The sequence below is a fragment of the Monodelphis domestica genome, chromosome 2 (assembly GCF_027887165.1).
Source record: "Monodelphis domestica isolate mMonDom1 chromosome 2, mMonDom1.pri, whole genome shotgun sequence".
Taxonomy (NCBI): domain Eukaryota; kingdom Metazoa; phylum Chordata; class Mammalia; order Didelphimorphia; family Didelphidae; genus Monodelphis; species Monodelphis domestica.
The window spans coordinates 168,084,123-168,107,469 of NC_077228.1; the positions used below are offsets into that span (position 1 = coordinate 168,084,123).

The following is a 23,347-nucleotide window of genomic DNA, read 5'->3' on the forward strand; positions in this document are numbered from 1 at the left end:
TAACTCCATTGTTCTCACTGGCAGACCTGGAATTCCTCAACTGGAATTCCCAGTTGAGTCTCCTAGAGTTTCTGTCTTCTTCACTACAGAGTAGGTGACTGAGCAGTCCTAGGAAACAAAATACAAAATTTGTAGAATGTAAAGTCCAAGAAAAGGGAGAGAAAGGGAATGGGATTGAAAAGTCAGAGAATATGACTCACCTTGTCATCTGGAGGCTTCTTTGATGCATCTGCTATGGAGGGAAGAAAGCTGTTAAATTAAGGGTAATAATGTTCCATTTTAGAGTCTACATTTTATCCTCCAAGTGCCTAAGATATATTGTAACCTTTCCATTGGTCATTGTTATCTCTCTCTCTTTTTTTAACTCTTACCTTCTGTCTTAGAATGGACACTGAATAGCCATTCCAAGACAGAAGAGTAAAAAGGCCTGGGCAATTAGGGGTAAGTGACTTACCCAGGGTCACACAGTTAGGAAGTATCTGAGGCAAGAGTTGAACCCAGGACCTCCTCTCTCGAAACCTGCTCTCTCTAACCACTGAGCAACCTAGTTGCCTGTCATCTCTTTTTGGGGACAGCTAAGTGGCTCAGCAGATAAAGAGGCAGGGCTGAAGACAAGAGGTCCTGAGTTCAAATCTGACCTTCGATACTTCCTAGCTGGTTGACCCTGGGCAAATCTCTCATCCTAATTGTCCAGTCTTTACCAAATTATTCTTTGAACTGATACTTAGTATCAGCCCTAACAAGAAAGGTACGGTTTAAAAAAAAAAAAAAAAGATTATTCCTTTCTTCCACTTTTGTTCTTATTCTAATAGGCTCAGTTTTCACTTTTATCTATCCCTTTAGCCCAGCCTTTTGCTAAGTCCTTTCCAAGACTCCATAGTCTTCTCCCAAAATTCTAATAATAAAGTTTTTTTCATTTTCTAGTCCTTGATTCTTGACTTCACATTTTAACATCTTGTTTCGGTGATCATAAGAATTCCCTAACCAGAGGTCCCCTATAATTACTGGGAGCTACCTGCCAGTACTCTCGATTATCTGCAAAAAAAGTAAAGAAATATCACCCATGATCAGAAACTTTCCCTGATGCAAACCTCAAATACTTTGTGGCTTTCAGTTTGTCCATCAATCCAATTGCAAGCAAAGGGACTAGAGGAAGGAGGCAAATTTGATTCATTTCACAATATACCCTAGAAACTAGAGGCCAAGCAGGTGACCACACAGGTCTCAATGTTCCATAACAGTTTTCCAGGAAGACAGAAACAAAGAGAAACTTCTAAGCATTTTTCTAACTTTCTACCAAAGGCACCTGGAGAGAGCTCCATGCCTAGAAGGTCACAATAGGTCAACAGCAAAGATTGTGTAGAATGTGGTAAGTCTGGCTAATGTGGAAATATATTTTGCAAGACTTCATATGTATAATTAATATAATACTGCTTCCCTTCTCAATGGGTGGAGAGGGCTGGAGAAAGGGAAAGAATTTGGAACTCAAAATTTTTTAAAAAATGCACATTAAAAGGGCCAGTTCAGTGCCTCAGTAGATAGAACACGAGGTCTAGGGTCAGGAAGAACTGGGTTCAAATCCATCCCATACATTTCCTAGCTGTATAACCCTGGGAAAGTCACTTCATCAAGTTGTCTAACCCTTACTATTCATCTTCCTTAGAACTGATACTTAGCATCAATTAATATCAAATAGTATCTTAGTATCAAATAGAACTAATATTTAGTATATACTCTAAGCCAGAAGGTAAGGGTTTTTTTAATGAATGTTAAAATAAATTTAAAATAATATAGAGTGCACTCAGTCCCTCAGCATAGAAGAGATAAGCAAATCACTTTGTACAGTTCTGCTGGTCAGATTATAAGGGACTAATGGACTTTAGTAGCTTGGGAAAATAACTATGTCTACTTTGCTGTCAGCTAAGCTAATGTAGGAAAGACATGGAATATGTTACTCTGGACCAAGCGACAGATTCTCAGACTGTGCTACCACTCATGACTGAGGAAGCACAGGGGCAGGTAAAGAGACAGAGTTGGGGCAACAAAGAAGCTGAGACACACAGAAGCTGTACACAACAGCAGGTAGCCCCTTTCACAGAAGACTAGGGAAAAGTTCTCACATGTGCACAACAGGTACATCCACTATACTGAGAATCAGCTGAAGGATGTCCATGTCCACTGATCCCAGCCCATTCTCTCAGCTCCAACAAAAGTAGTCTTTGGTCAGAGTTACTCCCTGTGTCTCACCTGCATCTTCTTTTCCCTGCTGTGTACTCCAGACCTCTGAATAGACTAAATCTCCATCAACAGATGTCTCTGGAACAGAAGATGAGGTTGTCCAGGAGGCTACTGACTTTTTCAAGCCAACTTCCTGACAACTCTAACTTGAGGTGGTTAGAAAGACCTTCTAGGACTTATCTACATTCATAAACTCTTAGGGTTGGACTTCAGATTTGTCATGTTATCCAGCCCCTTACCTGAATGATATGTACCAAACAATGCTAGAACATTGGGCCAAATCTGAGTAGATGAAATTTAGTAGGGAAAGAAGTCTTAAACACATGGTTCAAAAGTAGAATGCCCTGTCTCAGGAAGTAGGAGGGTAGTGGGTTCCCCCTTGTTGGAGTTCTACAAATAAAATCTGATCATCATTTATTGAGTGTTGTAGAGAGAGTTCTAGTTCACACATATACTGGATGAGATGCCCTCTGATACTCCTTCCAATACTGAGATTTTATGAAGATCTCCAATGATTAAGAGCTTCAGGGCAATGCACTTTGTTTTCTTTCTGCCTCTCTAATTAACAAGAAATTTTCCTTTATGTTGAACAAAAACCACCCACAGAATGAGTTTTGCCCATTTTTCCTGGTTGTATACTCTGACACCAGTGAACAGTTGGTCAAGACCATATGAAAGTCTATCAAAAGATAATATTCATTTATCCTTTCCTTCCACTCCTCAACAAAGATACTAAGGTTTCCTTTCCTTCTCCCTTCCCTCTATGTTCCAGCCCCAGCTTGGGAAAACTTGTTGATTGTGTGAGCCCTACCATCACCATCTATTTTTTCTAACTCCATGTGAGTGAGTGCATTTGATTCCGTGGTTTCTTGAGGGCTTTGGATGGAAGGACTCCTGTGAGACACAGAAAGACAGAACTGAATGTTAGTGAAGTGGTCAGGGAAAGAACCCTGGCAGAAAGGAGAATTGTAGGGCCACAAGACTTTAGGAAAACCAGTAGCCAAGAGGGCACAGGCAATTTGTGGGATGATAGCACCAAGTAATTTTTTCCCTTTCAGGTTCCCAATGGTAGAATTGGTTGGGGTGCATTGGGTAGCCTTGAGGCCAAGGGTCAGACGGTGAGGTCCATTTAGTCATATTAGAGCTTCCCTCCTTGAGAGTAGAGGACATTATTCTAACAGCATATACTTAGTTTTGATCCTGGCCTGTGCTGGACTTAGTTGGATAAATACATATCATGTCATGAGAGATGAGGTGTGCATGGAGATTATAACCCAAGCCTGAGTCACTGATATGGACAGAGAACATAGAAATCAATGAACAGCAATGCACAAGCCAATGAGTCAACAAAAGAAATAGAATTTATTTATGAATAAATTAATAAATATAAGTTATAATATAGATTAATAGAAATATTAAGAGCATAGCCCAGAAATTATATGTCCCAGGGGATGAGTCGAGGATAGGGGATGAGGATAATATCCTGGGAATGGCTCCAGAGGGATAGTAAGACAGAAACAAGACATGTCTAATTGCTGGGATAGATGGTAATAACCATGCTAAATTCCATATTTCTGCACTGTGGACACCTTTAAAAAAATGTAACATATAATAAGCACATGAAAAAGTACTCTAAATCTCTTATAATCAGAGAGATGCAAATCAAAACAACTCTGAGATATCACCTCACACCTAGAAGATTGGCTAACATGATAGCAAAGGAAAGTAATGAATGCTGGAGGGGATGTGACAAAGTCAGGACATTAATGCATTGCTGGTGGAGTTGTGAATTGATCCAACCATTCTGGAGGGCAATTTGGAACTATGCCCAAAGGGCGATAAAAGAATGTCTGCCCTATGATCCAGCCATAGCACTGCTGGGCTTGTACCCCAAAGAGATAATAAGGAAAAAGACTTGTTCAAGAATATTCATAGCAGCGCTCTTTGTGGTGGCAAAAAATTGGAAAATGAGGGGCTGCCCTTCAATTGGGGACTGGCTGAACAAACTGTGGTATATGTTGGTGATGGAATACTATTGTGCTCAAAGGAATAATAAAGTAGAGGAATTCCATGGCGACTGGAACAACCTCCAGGAAGTGATGCAGAGGGAGAGGAGCAGAACCAGGAAAACATTGTACGCAGAGACTGATACACTGTGGTACAAGAGAACGTAATGGACTTCTCCATTAGTGGCAATGCAATGTCCCTGAACATTCTGCAGGGATCCAGGAGAAAAAAACACTATCCACACGCAAAGGACAAACGGTGGGAGTAAAAACACTGAAGATAAGCAACTGCTTGACTACAGGGGTGGAAGGGACATGAATGAGGAGAGACTCTAGATGAACACCCTAATACAAATACCAACAACATGGAAATGGGTTTGAATCAAGGACACATGTGATACCCAGTGGAATCGTGCGTTGGCTAGGGGAGGGGAGGTGGGAGCGGGGGAGGATAAGAAAAGGATCTTTGTTTCCAAGGAATATTGTTTGAAAATAACCAAATAAAATAATGTTTAAATTGAAAAAAAAAGAAAGAAAGAAATAATGAACAGGATGATTTCAGAAAGAGCTGAAAAGACCTTCATGGACTGATACAGGGTGAAACAAGCAGAACCAAGCAAACAATGTACACAATAACAGCAATATTATGGAATGATCAATTATTCAATTACTCAATTAGCTATTATCATCAATACAATGATCCAGGAAGATTCTGAGGGATTTGTGATAAAGAATGCTATCCATCTTCAGAGAAAGAGTTATTGGAGTCTGAATGCAGATGAAAGTGTACAATTTTTCGATTGTTTATTTGGGTTTATGTTTTGGAGTTTTTGTTTTATAAGATTTCTCAGAAAAAATGAATAATATTAAATATCTTTTGCTTAATAAGACATGTATAATCCAGATCAAATTGCCTATCAGCACTGGAAGGAGAAAGGGAAGGGAAGGAGGTAGATAAGTTTGATTATATAACTTGGGGAAACTTGTGTGGTAATTTGTTATAGTATGTAATTAGTAATAAATAAATAAATTTTTAAAAATGTAACAGAAAAAGCAGAGGACTCACCTAGGCAGGTCTGTGGATGAATTTTCCCCTGAAAAGCAAAGTAGAAGACTATATTAATAGAGCTGTCTTGTCTCTCTCCAGCTGCAACTCTGTTCAGAGCAACTTCAGGGCAACTAGGGCTTTCCCTCAATGTACCAAAATTTAGAGGGCCCTGAAAAAGATAAAATTCCTTTAGAAACACCTGAGTTTAGCACCTAGTTAGTAAGAACAATTAGTCTTCCCAGGCTAGACTCAGGGAATAAATGAAAGGGACAAGAAGAAGGAATCTGAGGAGCCTTGCTGAGTGTCATGAAAGGAGAAATAAATATCTTTTGAAAGACTTTCATGTAATTTTTCACTGGCCAATTTTCCACTTAGAATTTAGAAACAGGAACAATGGGCAAAAAAAAATATTGTGAATGATTTTTGTTCACTATAAGGAAAAACTTTCTACCAATTGGAAGAGAGAGAGAGAGAGAGAGAGAGAGAGAGAGAGAGAGAGAGAGAGAGAGAGAGAGAGAGAGAGAGAGAGAGAGAGAGTGCTTCCTTGAAGAGTGTTGAGTTCTCCATCACTGGAGATCTTCACAAAATCTCAGAGTTGAAAGGGATAATAGAAAGCATTTAATCTAATAAATGTCTGAATTAGAAATCTCTCTACTTTGTGATAATTTTGAGCTTGTAGTCTGCTTAAAAACCCAGATCTCTTTCAGGTGAACCACTGCTTTAGTTGTATCTACTCCATTCTGTATTTGTAAAGCTGAAAATTTCATCACAAATGAAGGCTTTTATATTGATCACTATTAAATTTCATCTAATTAGACCTGATACATCATATAGCCTATTATGAATTCTATTATCCAACACACTGAGTACCCCATCCTCCCATCATGTCATCTGCAGTTTGACAAGCATTCCATCTTTGATTTGACTGTGCAATAAAAATGTGAGCAGATGACCAAGATCAAATCCTCTCAATTGCATTATCATAACTTGTCCCACAAATTTTCAGCTCCCTCCTTCCTCCATTAAAGTCGATTAAAATTGACTCTTACTAGTTTGACTTTAGTTCCCAAAGTAGACCCTGATATTTCTCAGAAATGCTTGGAAAATATACCCATATTGAGGAAGTGAAATGAACCCTGAAGAGCAAAGACAAGTTCCCACAGAAATGGCTGAGTAATTTTAGTACTCTTTTAAGATGCAAAAATATTCTATCATATCCTGAGGGCAAGGGTCACCAGGCTTCCCCAGCCATCTAGGCATCATATGCATCGCTGAAGTCAGCTTCTGAGTTAAGACTTGAAATAAGCCATGTTAATATTTTTTCCCATAGAGAAAGCTCTCATTGGTTTTCTGTTCACTGGGTGCTAAAATTGATTCTTTGTTATAGTCAACATTCAGAGCCAACTAGCAATGGTCTAGTTAAATTAGTCATTTTCCACAATTTGCATTTAAAATTTATCAAAATTTCTCCATCAAAAAGTATGTTATTTAGCTTATAATTCTGAAGATTCTGTTGCAATTTCTTTCAGCACCAAATAGCAGAAATGGCAGTAGCAGGAATTTGAGTCAGATGACCTGGGTTTGAAACTCAGTTTCAATACTGACTGTGATCTCAGGCAAGTCACTTTTCTGGATTTCAGTCTCTTCATTACCCAAATGAAGGAGGGTATATCAGAGCAGATACCATCCAGTTCTAATATTCTTATACTTTACAAGGAGAGGATTCAGGTTCAGTTTAGTTTGTTACTGGGGGAAAATGAGGGTGAGACCCTCAGAGAGGAATAAGTGACAATGACCACAAGTAACCTTAAAGATTAAGAGGCAGCTAGGTAAAAATGCCTGGTCTAGAATCAGAAAGACCTTAGTTCAAATATGACTTCAAACATTTACCAACTATGTTACTCTAAGCAAATCACTACAATGCTTGCCTTAGTTTACTCAACTGTAAAATGCATCAATAATAGCACCTACCTTTCAGGATTATTGTGGAGATCAAATGAGATAATATTTATAAAGCACTTAGCACAGTGATTGCAAAAGAGTGTGTACTAGATAAATGTGTCTTCTTCCTTCCTTCCTTCCCCTCTGTTCAGAGGCAAATCCAACCCCAAAATAACCTTCTCCTCTAAGGAAACACCTCCTAGGGAGGGAGAAGAACTCAAAACTGAAACAGGCTACTCTCCTTGAGGTTTTCATTATTCCTTTCTAGACTGTCCTTCCTGTTGTTTGATGGCTACAAAATAAAGCATTTTTTTTAATCCAGGCATGAAAGGTTCCACATAATCTGCTATTTCAATTCATTCCTTATGTGTAACCTACATTCCACCAAACTACTCCCTACTCCCATTACTCCTTATCAAACTCCCACCTCAGCTTTTGCCTTTTTTTATCCACATGTTCATAGTAGCTCTTCCTTTATCTTAGTCTATTGAAAGGTCTTCCATTCTCATGCCTCTTCCATGAAGTCTTCCCTCATGTCTCCCTCCCACTTCAAGGGTTTTTTAACCCTTTATCTTCCATTTTAGAATCAATACTATGTAGGAAGGTCAGTAAAGAGCTAGTCAATTGGGATTATGTGACCTGCCCAGGGCCAAATAGCTAGGAAGGTTCTGATGTCAAATTTGAACCCAGGACCTCCTGACTCTAGGCTTGGTTCTCAAACTAGTGAGACACCTAAATGCCCCATCTCTCTCTTCTAAAGGAAGAAAAGGATTACTTATATGGTACCTACTATATGCCAGATACCATGCTAAGGATTTTGCAAATGTTACTTCTTATGTGACTTGTTCAGTTCCAGCTTAGTGTTGGAAGCTGGTTTCAAACTCAGATCTTCCTGACTCCAGAGTCAGCAATCTAGCCACTGGGCCAGTGCCTCCAGAGGTAGCAATTTGTTAGAGGGAGAGCTCTTTTTTTTTTTTTAATTTTATAGTATTTTATTTGATCATTTCCATGCATTATTCATTAAAGACAAAGATCATTTTCTTTTCCTCCCTCCCACCCCTCCGTAGCCGACGCGTGATTCCACTGGGTATCACATGTGTTTTTGATTCGAACCCATTGCCATGTTGTTAGTATTTGCATTAGAGTGTTCGTTTAGAGTCTCTCCTCTGTCATGTCCCCTCAGCCATTGTAGTCAGGCAGTTGCTTTTCCTCGGTGTTTCTACTCCCTCAGTTTGTCCTCTGCTTATGGATAGTGTTTTTCTCCTAGATCCCTGCAGATTGTTCAGGGACATTTCATTGCCACTAATGGAGAACTCCATTACGTTCGATTATATCACAGTGTGTTTGTCTCTGTGTACAATGTTCTCCTGGTTCTACTCCTCTCGATCTGCATCACTTCCTGGAGGTTGTTCCAGTCTCCATGGAACTCCTCCACTTTATTATTCCTTTTAGCACAATAGTATTCCATCACCAACATATACCACAATTTGCTCAGCCATTCCCCAATTGATGGGCATCCCCTCGTTTTCCAAATTTGGCCACCACAAAGAGCGCAGCTATGAATATTTTTGTACAAGTCTTTTTGTCCATTATCTCTTTGGGGTACAGACCCAGCAGTGCTATGGCTGGATCAAAGGGTAGATATTCTTTTATTGCCCTTTGGGCATAGTTCCAAATTGCCTAGAGGGAGAGCTCTTTAGGAGCACGGTCTACATTGTAGAAAGGTGGCATGATGTTCTTTAAAGGGTGAAAGATTTAAAGACAAGATACCCTTCTGAGCCTCACTTCCTTTATTGACAGGATTAATACTGGTCTGATGTTTTCATTGGTATAAGTAACGCGTCAAAGCAGGCCTTCAACCCCGGGCTACTGATGCTTAGTCTGATAGTCTATCCACTATATGACACTTTCTCTGACTGTGACAAAAGGAAAAAAAAACATAGGTGACAAACCTGATTTCTTTTGTTTCTTGAAGTAAATCAGAAGAACAACAGTAAGACCAAAAGCACTGATGAGGGCCATGGTGATTCCTACAGCGAGTGAGTCCTTTCCATTCCCTTCAGGCACAGAGAAGAAGGAAAAAGAGTCTTAGAGAAGAGAAACCCACAGCTTGGAAATTCCCAAGTCAAAGGAGCTATTGCCTCCTCTGAACAAGGACACCATAGCATACAAAATAGAACAGCAAGACTAACAGGCAATGCAGGTGATGGCCTCCAGGTCTTCTTGAATATCAAGAAGACCTAAGAGAAGAAACTGGTGAAAGAAAGAGGTCCTGAATATCTCTGTCATCCTGATTACCATTGACTGTCCCAAAGATCCTTTCGATGACTCTACAAAAGATGAGTTTATATCTCAGTTGTTTTTGTTGTTCAGTTTTTTCAGTCAAATATAACTCTTCATGACCCCATTTGGGGTTTTCTTGGCAAAGATACTGGAATGGTTTGCCATTTCCTTCTCCAGCTTATTTTATAGATGATGAAACTGAGGCAAACAGGGTTAGGTGATTTATGCAGGGTCACATAGTTAGTAAGTAAGGTCATACTTGAACTCAGAAAGATGAGTCTTCCTTACTTTGGACCTATCACTCTATCTACTGCACTACCTAGCTACCCCAATATTCTTATTCAATTGCAAAAATCCGTCATTTTGTCCCAATCAAATCATGATCTTTCTCCTAAACATTTTTCAATCTGCTGTTGCTTATGCTACACCCTCCTACAGGACCTCATGACAACCTGCCAGAGAAACTTCAATACTCCTGCTAATTAGAGCTGTCCAAAAGGGGAATGGACTACTTCAGGACAAAGTGGGTTTCTTTCTTTCTTTAAACTTTTCTGTCTTAGAATCCATACTGTACATTGGGTTCCAAGGCAGAGGAGCAGTAAGGAGTAGAGAATGGGAATTAAATAACTTGCTCATAGTCACACAGCTAGAAAGTATCTGAAGTCACATTTGAATCCAAGACCTCCTGTCTCCAGACTTAGCTCTCTATCCATAGAGCCACTTAGGTGTCCTCAAAGTGGGTTCATTTTCATTAGAGGTCTTCACACAATGTGTAGATGACTTCTTTTCAGTTTTGTGATGGTGGAAGGAAGGAAGGAAGGAAGGAAGGAAGGAAGGAAGGAAGGAAGGAAGGAAGGAAGGAAGGAAGGAAGGAAGGAAGGTAAAAGAAAGGAAGAGAAATGAAGGTAAACTCACTTCTCACAGTGATGGTCACAGAATGGCTGGGAATAAGGCTACTGTTGTTGTCAGCTGTGCAGTAGTATTTCCCAGCATCACTCTCTCTCACAGCAGAAAATACAAATTCTGCTACCAGTGAGTGCTGAATCTTCTTCCCCAGACTGGCTTCTGTGTCCTTTCTGTGCCATGAAAATGTGATGGTCCCTGAGCCTCCAATTACTGAACAGAGGAGAACCAGCTTCTGCCCTTCCATTATATGCCCTCCATGAGGTTGCACTTCCATGTGCACTCCAGAAATGAGAATTCCTAGGGGAATACAAAATATCTTGTGAGGCCCTCTATTATGGGGAATCAGGGGGTTAGAGAAGAGGCTGAAATAAGCATTTGAGGTGCTAAAAATGCCAGGGTAGAGGAACTAAGAAGTGTTGCAGGGTCAGAGGCTAAAGGATGGAGATAGAGAATAATTCCAAAACCGTGCCTCTTAATCCAAGTCTTATGAACTTTCTGACTTACTTTCTATCCTCATAGCAATGGCATCAATTAACAGAGACTAAGTTTGTTTGGGCCTTCCTGGGAAAGGCTAGTTCCTGTACATTTCTTTTGCAGTTTTTGAAGCATAAGGCCTGATCATTCATTGAGTGAAGCTTCTCCTCTAGTCCACTTTTAGCTCCTACTCCCAGGGATATCTTGATAGGGAGAAACATTTTATAAATGCTTGTTAGATGCTGAACTTACTTATTTCCATATTATCTTGGACTTTAGCATAAGACCCTTATATTTCTATTTATCTTTTTTTTCTCTTTTTATAACACCCCAACTAGATAGCAGACACCTTGAGGGAAATAATCTTACAATATTTTTCCTTCTATCTCCAGTGCCTAACATGATGTATTGCATACATAGGTCCTCAGATTGATTATTGTCACATGCTCCTTTCTAAAGGTCTTACTCCATTAGCTTGCCACCCTGGAATTTTGTTCATCTGAACCATCAGGGACAATCTCAGTTTGGAATACATCTCTCTCTGCCTCCCTCTTCAGTCCCCCCCCCCCACACACACACACATACACAAGATATATACATATGAATGTTGGGGAAGAATATATCCAAGATGATGTAAGCAATGAGGACCTGGAGGTGGAAGCAGAATGCTGTCTATATTTCTTGCCTTGAATTCTTGTGGTTCTCAATCTATTCCTGATGTTCCATTCAAGCAAAAGAACCTTATCTCTCTAGTATGGGTCTCATTCCTATATTTGGGACAGGAAATGTCACACAGAATAGAACTTAATGCCAAAGATGATACCATTTCTTACTCATCACACTCATCCTTATTGGGCGACTTTGTTTGGAGACTGAGAGAGACACGGTTTCTACCTTACACCAGTAAAGCCCTGAGTCTTCCATCCAGAATTTTGAGATCTGGAGCTCTTGGGCCCTGGCCTGGCCCAGTAAGATGACTCCAGGATCTCTGAAGAAGGAGAAGAGAAGTTGAATGCTTGATTTCTCCAGAGGGATCCAGACCTTACAGCTCAGAGTCACAGGACTCCCCTCTTTAGGCTGGGAATCTATTGTTTCCAGACTGGACGTGAAAACAACTCTAGAGAAAAGAGTTCAACAAGAAATGAGCCTTGGTTTTTCTGCAACTAAAAACTGAAAATGCTTAGCCAGACAAAGAGACACACCAAACCATAACCCCTTCCCTAATCACATTTCTGCTCCCCTGTTTCCTTTAATTCCTACTTTCACTGCTCCCTAAAGGAGGAATATTAATGGTCCAGTCTGAGTTCCCATCCATGGTCAATCCATAAGATGTTCCCTGGTCACAGCCATTCCACTTTATCTAATCAGTGACCCTGCCACTGACTGTCCTTATCCCCTTCCCCATAAAGAATAGCAGTCATACCATGGATGTCCAGAGTTACTTCATTCGATTTCTTCCATACTATATTTTTAAATGCAGTGCAGTGGTATGAACTTCGGTTACTTAAACTTGCTTGTGGGATAACAACATCTGAACTTTGATTAAAAGCAGAGAAGGATTTGCTATTCTTATAATATGTCACTTTGGTCAAACTGTGGTTATTTTTTTCCTGGCACCGAAGAATCAGACTGTCTCCTTCAAATATAAGGTATGGAATCCGTAGGATCAAAGAAACTGTAAGACACACACACACACACACACACACATGCACACACAGACCCATCAGTTACTTATCCAGTTACTTATCAGTTACTTGCCTTTAAACCTTTGGAAATTTAATAAATTCATTCATTTGTAACAAGGGCTATCCCAAAGAACATATGTGAGGATGGGCTCCACTATCCAATAAATCATTATCGTGTCTATTTTGTGCAATGCAGAGGGAAGGAGGATAAAGAAACCCTTAGCTTGAAGCTTCATTAGGATTTCTGGACTTTTCCTATGGCCTGTTTACTATTAGACATAGTTCTTTGATTCAAGTTTCCCTCTCTCCGAAGTGAGATGACTTCTCCCAGACACTACTTGTCAATATATCTGTTGAGCCTTTGTAGAACTGAATCAAGAATTTCAAATTTGTGAGGAAGGAGGAATGGCTCTCTATTTTGAATCAGAGTGGCTAGAGAATAGGTCACTGAACTTAAGAGTTAGGAAGAATTGCTTTCAAAATCTGCTTCAGATAATAGCTCTGGGATGCTGGGAAATTCACTTAATTTCTCCTGAGCCTTCCCCAAGACCCACAGAGAGGCCTTTGAGACTTTCTAGACAATGGGTTGCACTCTCTCCTGGTAAGGCTGTAATCTTGGTCAGGCTGTCTATGCCATCATTGACACTTTCCCTATAACCCAACTGATTTTTCCTAAGGTGAAAAAATTCAGATCCTGCTTAACATGTCCAAAATAGAACCAGTTATCTTTCCTCCCAAGCCCCTCCCTTTTCTTAATTTCCCTCTTATTATCAAAGATGACACTATCTCTACAGTCACTCAGGCTATTTAGCCCAATTACATTTCCTGACCCCTGTCTGGGAAAATCTGAAGCAGTGGGATGAAAGCTGGACCTATAGGTAATAAAGCCTTAGCTCCTAGGCTTAGAAGACAACTGAGTTATAGGATCTGAGTCCTGGGTTTCCGGGGAGAGAAAGATGAGCTGAAAAAATTTTTAATGTTTTAATTAATTAATTTCTTTTCTTACCTCGAAAAAAGGTCAATTTTACAATATCACTAAGGGGTGAATTATTTATCTTGCATCTATATTTCCCAGATTTATTAATTGTAATATTGTTTTCAGAGATTTCTTGAAGTAGTTTCCCATTTTGGTACCATTGTGTTTTCCCTTGTTCATAGAACTGAAATCCATCACATGTCAGGAACACTTTTTCCCCTATGAAGAAAGTAGTCCATGGAGGACTGATGAAAACACTGGCTTTGGTGAAACAGCTGAATAAAAGATGGGAAGAGACAAAGGAAAAATATGTGCAATTCCATTACTTGAAATTAGTATTTGAATGATAGGAAAGGGATTGATTCATAGGTCTCGAGTATAGCTCAGTTATGTAAAGGATGAAGAAGAGACCCTAAATAGAATCCTGCTATTTGATGGACAACTAGCTGAGTGGCAGTTGAGAGTCAGCTGAGGATTCTGGGAGAGAACTGGGAGCTGAGGAGAATTCTGACCAGCTCAAGCACTTTGGGCTCTGGAAAGAAAATGGAGAGGAGCTTTTTCTGGGTGGCAGAAGAGATCTGAAGCCACCAGAGGGGAAAGAGCCAGACTTTCCTTCTCGTTTGTGTACCTGCTTCCATCTGGAAATCCTTCACCAACCCCTCCTTCACTTGACAACAACTATCCAAGACTCAGAAGGAGTTTGGTTGGACTCTATCACCTGAGCCAACCTGCCCTCTTCCCTTTTAGGTCTCTCTTGCTTTTCTTTGAACTGATTATAGAGATTTAGTTTAGGTTTTGCAGTATGGAGATTATAAGAAGCAGTCAGTTGGGAAAGGGGCTGAGGCAGAGAAGCCTCAAGTTTTACAGGGCATCCTCTCCCACCATCCTTCTCCCTTATTCCTCCAACCCTACCATACCCCTTCCCTTCTTAGTATAATTCAGATCTGGATTTGGACCTGTCTTTATAATAAGGGAAAGGATTAGACAAATTGGAGACAGGATTCAGAGCTGAATCCTGTCCACATGTGGCAAACCAGATGTGTTATCACAACTCTCCACAGAAAAGGGTTTGATTGTAAACCCCCTTTGTTCAGAACTGCTGGCAAGGAAACTTGACATCTATCCTACCAGCTTGTGCCAGTTCAATGCCAAAGGGAAACAATCAGTTAAAATTATCCTTTGGGAAGAGTCTTGGAGTAGTTCTTCCTCTAGGGTTGCCTCAAGCCCTGGTGTCAACTAGCCTCAGCCTTTACAGTTACAATCTTCTAAAAGAAGTTTTAAATTGATTTCTGTCTCTCTGTCTCTCTGTCTCTCTGTCTCTCTGTCTCTCTGTCTCTCTGTCTCTCTCTCTCTCTCTCTCTCTCTCTCTCTCTCTTCTCTCTCTCCAATTGTTAGCACCCTTCCCATAGAAATTACCTTGCCCATATTTCATGTTTAATTTTCTACATACATGTTATTTCTAAGCACCTTTATGGTGGAGATTATTTCAGTTTTGTTTTTGTACCTCCAGCACCTAGAACAAGGCTTGATTTATGTTGTTGTTGTTATTGTTGAGTCATGTCCAACTCTACCTGACCCCATGGATATTGTTCATGGGATTTTCTTGGCAAAGATACTGGAGAGGTTTGTCATTTCCTTTTCTAGTGTTGTCCCCATTTTGCAGAGAAAGAACTGAAGCAAATAGAGGCTAGCAACTTGCCCAGGGTCACACACTTAGTAAGTGTCTGAGGTTGAATTTGAACTCAGATCTTCCTGGCTCCAAGCCCAGTGCTCTATCCACTCTACCACCTAGCTGCCCACCTAATAATAAACACCTGTTGATTTGAATTAAATAAATATAAACAGTTGGGATAGGTAAAAAGAGCAGGGGAAGAGAGAGTACAGACCACTCTCAACCCACCACATATGCCTTTCTCATGGATAGGGATAGGGGCCTGCTATGTCCAGAGTTAGCACTAGCTAAAATTTCAAGGAAGATGAAGTGGTCTTTAGTCCCTTAGGCCTTCCCTTTCTTCTGCAAGCACTTCCTTCCATGGGCATTCCTCTTTCCTGCCTTAGCACATGTTTTCTTAATGGTCACTAAATCCACCCCCTATTCAGTCACTGCTTATCAAAATCCTACTGACCTGCTAAGACCCAGAAAATACCACCTCTATTATATAGCCTTTCCTTGCCATCTCAGTTGGAATTGCTATAATAATATGTATAGAATAATATGTAATAAAATGTAACTATTCCATAAAAGGTGATGAAATTGATAGTATCAGAGGAAGCCAGGAAGATCTCTACAAGCTAACTCTAATATCTCTTAAGTCTAGTGATTTCCCTCTATCATTTCATATTTACTGTAGCTTGCTTTGTATATATTTTTTGTATGTTGTCTCCTCCTGTTAGATTGTAAGCTCCTTCAGGTCAGGAATGTCTTTTTTAAATTCTTATTTATTTACTGAGTCAATTTAAAATGTTATTTCTTGGTTACAAGAATCATATTATTTCCCTCCCTCCCCTACTCCCACCCTTCCCATAGCTGACATGCAATTTCATTGGGTATTACATGTGTCCTTGATCAAAACCTATTTCCATGTTGTTGGTGTTTGCATTAGGATGTTCATTTAGAGTCTACATCCCCAGCCATAGCCCCCTCGACCCATGTATTCAAACAGTTGTTTTTCTTCTGTGTTTCTCCTCCCATAGTTTTTCCTCTGAATGTGGATAGTGTTCTTTCTCATAGATCCCTCCAAGTTTTTCAGGGTCATTGCATTGCCACTAATGGAGAAGTTCCTTAATTCAATTGTGCCACTGTGTATCAGTCTCTGTGTACAATATTCTCCTGGTTCTGCTCCTTTCACTCTGCATCACTTCCTGGAGGTTGTTCCAGACTCCATGGAATTCCTCCACTTTATTGTTCCTTTGAGCACAATAGTATTCCATCACCAACATATACCACAATTTGTTCAGCCATTCCCCAATTGAAGGGCATCCCCTCATTTTCCAATTTTTAGCCACCACAAAGAGTGCAACTATGAATACTCTTGTTCAGCTCTTTTTCCTTATCATCTCTTTGGGGTACAAACCCAGCAGTGCTACGGCTGGATCAAAGGGCAGACAGCCTTTTAGCACCCTTTGGGCATAGTTCCAAATTGCTCTCCAGAATGATTGGATCAATTCACAACCCCACCAGCAATTATTAATGTCCCAACTTTGCCACATCCCCTCCAGCATTCATTACTTTCTGTTGCTGTCATGTTAACCAATCTGCTAGGTGTGAGGTGATACCTCAGGGTTGTTTTGATCTGTATCTCTGTGATTATAAGAGATTTAGAACACTTTTTCATGCTTATTAATAGTTTTGATTTTTTTGACTGAAAATTGCCTATTCATATCCCTTGCCCATTTATCAATTGGGGAATGGCTTGATTTTTTGTACAATTGATTTAGCTCTTTGTAAATTTGAGTAATTAAACTTTTGTCAGAGGTTTTTATTAAGATTGTTTCCCAATTTGTTGCTTCCCTTCTGATTTTAGTTACATTGGTTTTTAGTTTTTTGGTAGTCCAATGGGTATGGCACTAAATAAGTGTAGCATCCCAAGCATATGAATATGCTTGGGATGCTACAATAAGTAAATTAATTTGTGTAGGATTGTCATTTTTATTATGTTAACTCATCCTACCCATGAGCAATCAATGTTTTTCCAATTGTTTATATCTAGTTTTAATCCTGTGTAGAGTGTTACAGGAATGTCTTTTGACTCTTTTTGTATCCCTAATGCTTAGTTCAGTTTCTAGCACATAATAGACACTTAAATGTTGATTAATTAATGATTAATCCAGAGCAAAATAAACAGAACCAGGAGAATATTTTATACAACAAAATTATGAAGAAAAAATGTCTTGAAAAGACTTCAGAATTGAGATCACTGCAATGATAAACCATGATATTAGAGAATAAAAGGTAAAACAAGCTATCCACCTTCTACCATTGAAATAATATAGCAAAAGATAGGCAATTTGGGACATGGCTAATGTCCAATTTACTTTACCATACATGCATATTTGTTTAGAGGATTTTGTTGTTTTTTTAATTGTTGACTTGAGTGAGGAGTGTTAATAGTGAATGAAAAATTAAATTAATGAGAAATTAATTGGTAATTACTTGTAACTAAGTAAAATGTTAATTAAATGTAATATGGTACCATTTACATTGATAGCAACTAAAACCTTTATCACCTTCTCTCACTCCAAATCAAAAGCTTTCTGGCCTAAAGGTGCCCACAGAGATAGATAGTGGCAATAATTCAATAATTCCTGGAGCCCAAAGAAGTAAAGAAAGAGGAAGGTGATTGGTGGGATCAAAGCACCAAATAGAACTGAAGTATCATCCAACACTAAAGACTTCTCTTCTTGCCTGACCTGCAAAACTGCTGGAATGAAGCAACAGGAGGAATGACAAGAAAGTGAGAGAGAGAATGAAAAACCAGTGCATCAAGACCAGACTCCTGGAGTACTTGGAAGGGTTTTCTCACAGAGGAACTTTATATTTGGGTCACTCAGTAATTTTGGAGATTTCCATATCTGTTTCTATACCTAGATTTAGAAACACATATATGTATGTTGTTCAGTCATTTCAGTTTTATCCAACTCTTTGTGACCCCATGTGGGATTTTCTTGGTGAAAATACTATAGTGGTTTGTAATTTCTTTCTCGAGCTCATTTTACAGATGAGGAACTGAGGATAAGAGAGTTAAATAACTTTCCCAGGGTCCCATAGCTAGTAAGTGTCTGAGGCTGGATTTGAACTCAGATTTTCCTGACTCCATGTAGAAGCATAATTTATATGTATGTATGTGCATATATATGTATGCATATATACCTAAACATATACATAAATACAAATACATATATTTGTGACTAGTTGTCACTAGTTCAAAAGCCTCTGTTTCATTGTCCTCTTTATATTATTATTTTATTGTTATACATTTTATTGATGATTCATGTTAAGTAAAATTGTTTACCTGCCAAACAAAGTAAGCAAAACTAACCATTTCAGTGAAATCCCCTGATAATGTATGTTGTGTCCAGTATCCATAGTCCCACACCTCCCTACTGAGAGGAATGAAGGGCATTTTATCTTCTGTTCTCTGAAGGGAAACAAGAGTCCCCAAGACTAGGTATAAAGATATGCAGAGAATCAGCTGTCATTTAGCATTCTTTTCATTTTCATTATGTTCCTCATGTTTATTGTTCCCCTGGTTCAGCTTCCATTATTCTGTATGCAGAGCAGCAGTGGGGGAGTGGGGGGGAGGTACCCAATGTGTCTGCAATCAGAGGACCTAGACTTCTGCTCCATCCCAGTACTTACTTCCTGTGTGACTTTGAGCAAGTAACTTCTCTTTCTGGGCCTCAACATCCTTATAAGCAAAATGAAAAAATTGAAATAGCTGACCTCTAAAGTCCCTTCCAGAAGCTCAAAATCCATAATCCTATGATACTTAATTATCTTCCTATTTCTGATTAGTTTAATTGTAGAGGCAGTGAGGTGGCTGGGTAGACAGAGTACTGCACCCAGAATCAGGAAAGAGACCTGAATTCAAGTTCAGCCTTGTATAATTACTGTATCAATTTGGGCAAAACACTTAAACCTCTATTTCCCTCAGTTTCCTCATTTGTAAAATAGGAATAATAGCACTTACCTCTCAAGGTTGTTGTAAGGATAAAATGAGATATTTGTTAAGCACTTAGCACAAAGCCTGAGGCATATTAAGTGCTATTGCTAGCTATTATTTATTCATTTGAATCAGTTTATATAAACCTTCCAGGGCTTCTCTGAAGTCTTCACAATGTTTGCTTTTAATACAACCAAAATAATATTCTATTTTATGTGCTTTGAGGAGACCACTCATCCAGGAAAATGGAGTCCAACAGAGAAGCATCTGGTAAAGCCTGTCTTGCACATCTGGTGGAAATTACTTAATTAGTAGAGACTAGCAAAAAGGAGACCTGGTGAGAATGTGTGATAATATCACTAAAAGGCCCAGATGATCCTATAGCATTAGAAACATGAGTTTCTTCTCCAATTATATACCCTGGCTACATGTTCTCTATGTGTATCTAACTAAATGCATGTATTTATGGGGATATGTTGATGCATTCTTTCAAGTTCTACTTTATCTTCTAATTCTAAAATTTCAGGACAATTTTCTTTAATGATTTCTTGAAGTATGATGTCTAAACTCTTTTTTCAATCATAACTTTCAGGAAGTACAAGAATCCTTATATTGTTTCTCCTTGAGCTGTTTTCCAGATCAGTTGCTTTTGTAATAAGATGTTTTATAGTCTCTTTTACTTTTTTATCCCTTTTTTCTTTCATTTTATTATTTCTTGTTTTCTTAACAAGTTCTCACTTTTCCCTTGCCCAATTCTTATTTTTAAAGTTTTCTTCAGTGAATTTTTGAATCTTTTCCCCATTTTTCTTAGTTTTCTTGTATTGCTAATTTTTCCTCAACCTCTCTCATTTCATTTTTAAAGTCTTTTTACTCTTTTCATCACTATGTTAATTCATTAAATCCCTTTGCTCTGAATTAACTTTATTCTCTGCCTTATTGATAAAAGTAAGCACATTGTTTGAGGTTCATAAGCTATATTTTTATAGACTAAAATGTGTAGTATGCCTTGAACCTGGGGTATCCTTCTCTAGGGAATGTCCTGTAAATTTCTGGGGATTGGGTGGGATGAGTTTTAGTGAAGTGCTAGAATGTCCTCAGGTTCTTTGGAAGTGAGGAGGTCAAGAAAAAATTTGGGAGGAGGAAAAAGAAGTTTTTCTTAATAGTCTTGAAATTGTACAGGAAGGATAGTCTTCAGACTAAGATAGTCATAGGAAATAAAACTGTATAGGACCTTGGGGATCATCAAGTCCAATTCCTTTACTTTACAAATTTAAAAACAAAATATAATGAGGTTTCAGAAAATTTAAGTGATGTTTCCAAGATCACACAAGTAGTAAGAGACAGAGATCTGATTTGACCCCTGGTCTTCCTAATCCAGGCCCTGAATGCTTTCACTATTCCATATTGCTTTTCATTTGCCTACTTGCATGTGTGTGTGTATGTGTGTAAATCCTAGCTACTTGAAAATAGGGAATGTTTCCACTTGGTCTCTGTATCCCTAGTGCCTATATAGTGCCTGGCACACAGTGAGCACTTAATAAATCTTTGTTGTTTAGTTTATGTCTCAAAAATCCAAGAGAAATATGTGGGAGTGTCTAAATTAAAAAAGGTCCTGCTTATTTCACCTGAAGTATTTCTCATGAGGTCCTAAAGAGATTAAAGATGACAAGGAAGAGTAGAGTTGATACCTCTAACCCCCTAAAAATTTTATCTATCCCTTGGTTTTTATCTACTGGTATTGTGGCCCCATGCTCCTTTGAGAAAAATCTGCCCTCCCTCCAAATCCTAAGCATCTTTTACATCATTCAAAGGTTTCTCTCTTCCCAATAACGGGACTGCTCTGTGATGGGTGCTGAGAACAATGCATGGGGAGCACGAAGGTTTTTGCACTCCAGATGACCAGAGATTAAGGGTGTAACCTGATTTTTTGGTGTCAGTTGCAATGAAGAACAGATGTCATTTTCACATCCCTCCAGCCATTATCAAAAGGGGTTGAAGTAGACAAGACTTCTTCCTATGAGAGAGCAGATCTCCTGTGGTTGCAAAAATGAAAGTTACCCAGAGGCCCTGAAGAGTAAAGAAAAGAGGAACTCACCATTTTGTCCATTCACCAGAGCTGCAAGAGAGAGTCAAGACCATAGGTTAGGGCAAGATTTATTTCCCCACTTTAAAGAATCTATATGAATTATCCCCAAAATGCTAGCAACCCTTCTACAACTTAGAAAAGAAGGGAAGAAACAAATATTTATTAAGAATTTACTATGTACCAGACATTGTACAAATATATTTTATTTGATCCTCACAACCCTGAGAAGTAGGTACTATTATTATCCCCCTTTTACAGTTGTGGAAACTGAGACAGAGTTTAAGTAATTTGTCAAGGGTCACACAGCTACTAAGTGTCGAAAACTGATTCAAACTCGTCTTCTGATTCCAGGCCCAGTCAGAACTCTGTCCACAGTGCCATCTAGCTGCCTCAACTGCCATAGCACAAGTCCTTCATGAGTTGGACCTGGAATCATAGATGTCAGGATGCAAGGAGCCTTGCTGATAATCTACCCCCAAAATCTCATTTTTCAGATGAGTAAACTGAGGTTCACAGAAAGAGGTATCAGGTGAAGGAGATAAAATTTGAACTGAAGTTCTGTTTCTAAATCTAGTGCTATTTCAATTTAGGAGCTTGCTGCTGGCATTGACCACCTTGCACCTCTCTTTTTTAAAAAACCCTTACCTTCCATCTTAGAATCAATACTATGTACTGATTCCATGGCAGAATAGTGTTGACTAGGCAACAGGGGTTAAGTAAATTGGCCAGGGTCACACAACTAAGAAGTGTCTGAGGTCAGCTTTGAACCCAGGATCTCTTGTCTCTCGACCTGGCTTTCAATCCACTGAGCCAGCTAGTTGCTACCTGTCTCTTGACACCTATAGATGCCCACATTTACTGAAACTGCTCTGCTATCAAATGTGAGGGATAAGGAACCAGAGACGTTCATTTGCCTTCTCCTAGATCAGTGCAGTCCCCTCACCATTCTATCCACCATGGGTGTCCTTAATCAGGTACAAAACTCCACCTCAGTCTGTCCTCTCCACTCTCCCAGGCCACCAACTCATATCTTTGCCTGCAATGTCTACACCTCCATCTTCTTTATATGTGAGATCTGACTTTCCCTCTCTGGATTCACACACTTATAGTTGGAAGGGACCTCAGAAAATGACTAGACCCGCCTTTGCCCAACCAACAATTCCCAACTAGCCCCTTCCAACTGTGGTTTAAAAAAAAAAACACTTCTTGCTCTCCACCTTCTGGTGCTGAATCTCTCTGAATTAAGATAGGCAAGTGGTGGCATGACTGTTATGATGTCAGGTCTCTGGGCAATGCCTTTCCAGTTTGGGAACAACTATTAGAATTTGGACTCTAATGACAATGTCTTTCAAAATCCAGAGTCATAAAATGATGAGACATAGAATCAGCAAGAGTTCAGTAGAGGTAACAGAGAAGAAAGAAATGGGGAGGAAGGACAGGGAGGAAGATATTCAGTCAAGTGATTTGATCATGTAGAGAACTTCCAATGAGAAAACTCCCTCTAATAATTTTATCATCACCTGTTCTTTTTAAACACTTACCTTCCATCTTGGGTCAATACTATGTATTGGCTCCAAGGCAGAAGAGTGGTAAGGCCTAGGCAGTGGGATTTAAGTGACTTGCCCAGGGTCACACAGCTAGGAAGTGTCTGAAGCCAGATTTGAACCTAGAACCTCCCAACTCTAGGTCTTGCTCTCAATCCACTGAGCCACCCAGTTGCCCCTCAGCAACTGTTCTGATGCAAAAATTTTAAACAAAATACTAGGAAGAAGATTAAAGCAATATATCACAAGGATAATACACTATGACTTGTGTAATTAGGTTTTGAACCCCAGAACTCTCTTTCCCAGTTTTCCATGCTCCTCATGTTATGTGCTAATGTAGGGAGAATATAAATTTTGTGTCACTCCGCCCTCATTCTCTTCTCCTGGAAATGATGCTGTGAAGGTGAGGTGAGATGAGAGGCAGGAGAATTTTACTCAGGTGTTTTTTACTCAGGTTTTTACTTTTGTTTTTGTATTTTTTTCTACTTCAAGTGATT

The 23,347-nt window shown here is 39.3% G+C and overlaps 1 protein-coding gene across 1 annotated transcript; it reads right to left on the reverse strand.

Annotated features, from left to right (window-relative positions):
- Positions 1-36: 36 nt before the first annotated feature.
- LOC103106837 (Fc receptor-like protein 4) lies at positions 37-22,854 on the reverse strand. The gene is made up of 8 exons (XM_056814644.1): positions 22,848-22,854; positions 12,320-12,571; positions 11,730-11,882; positions 10,432-10,719; positions 9,186-9,290; positions 2,248-2,316; positions 201-232; positions 37-108 (listed from the first exon to the last, which is right to left on the reverse strand). Exons 1-8 carry the CDS (start codon positions 22,852-22,854, stop codon positions 37-39), a joined length of 978 nt encoding a protein of 325 aa, XP_056670622.1.
- Positions 22,855-23,347: the final 493 nt, after the last annotated feature.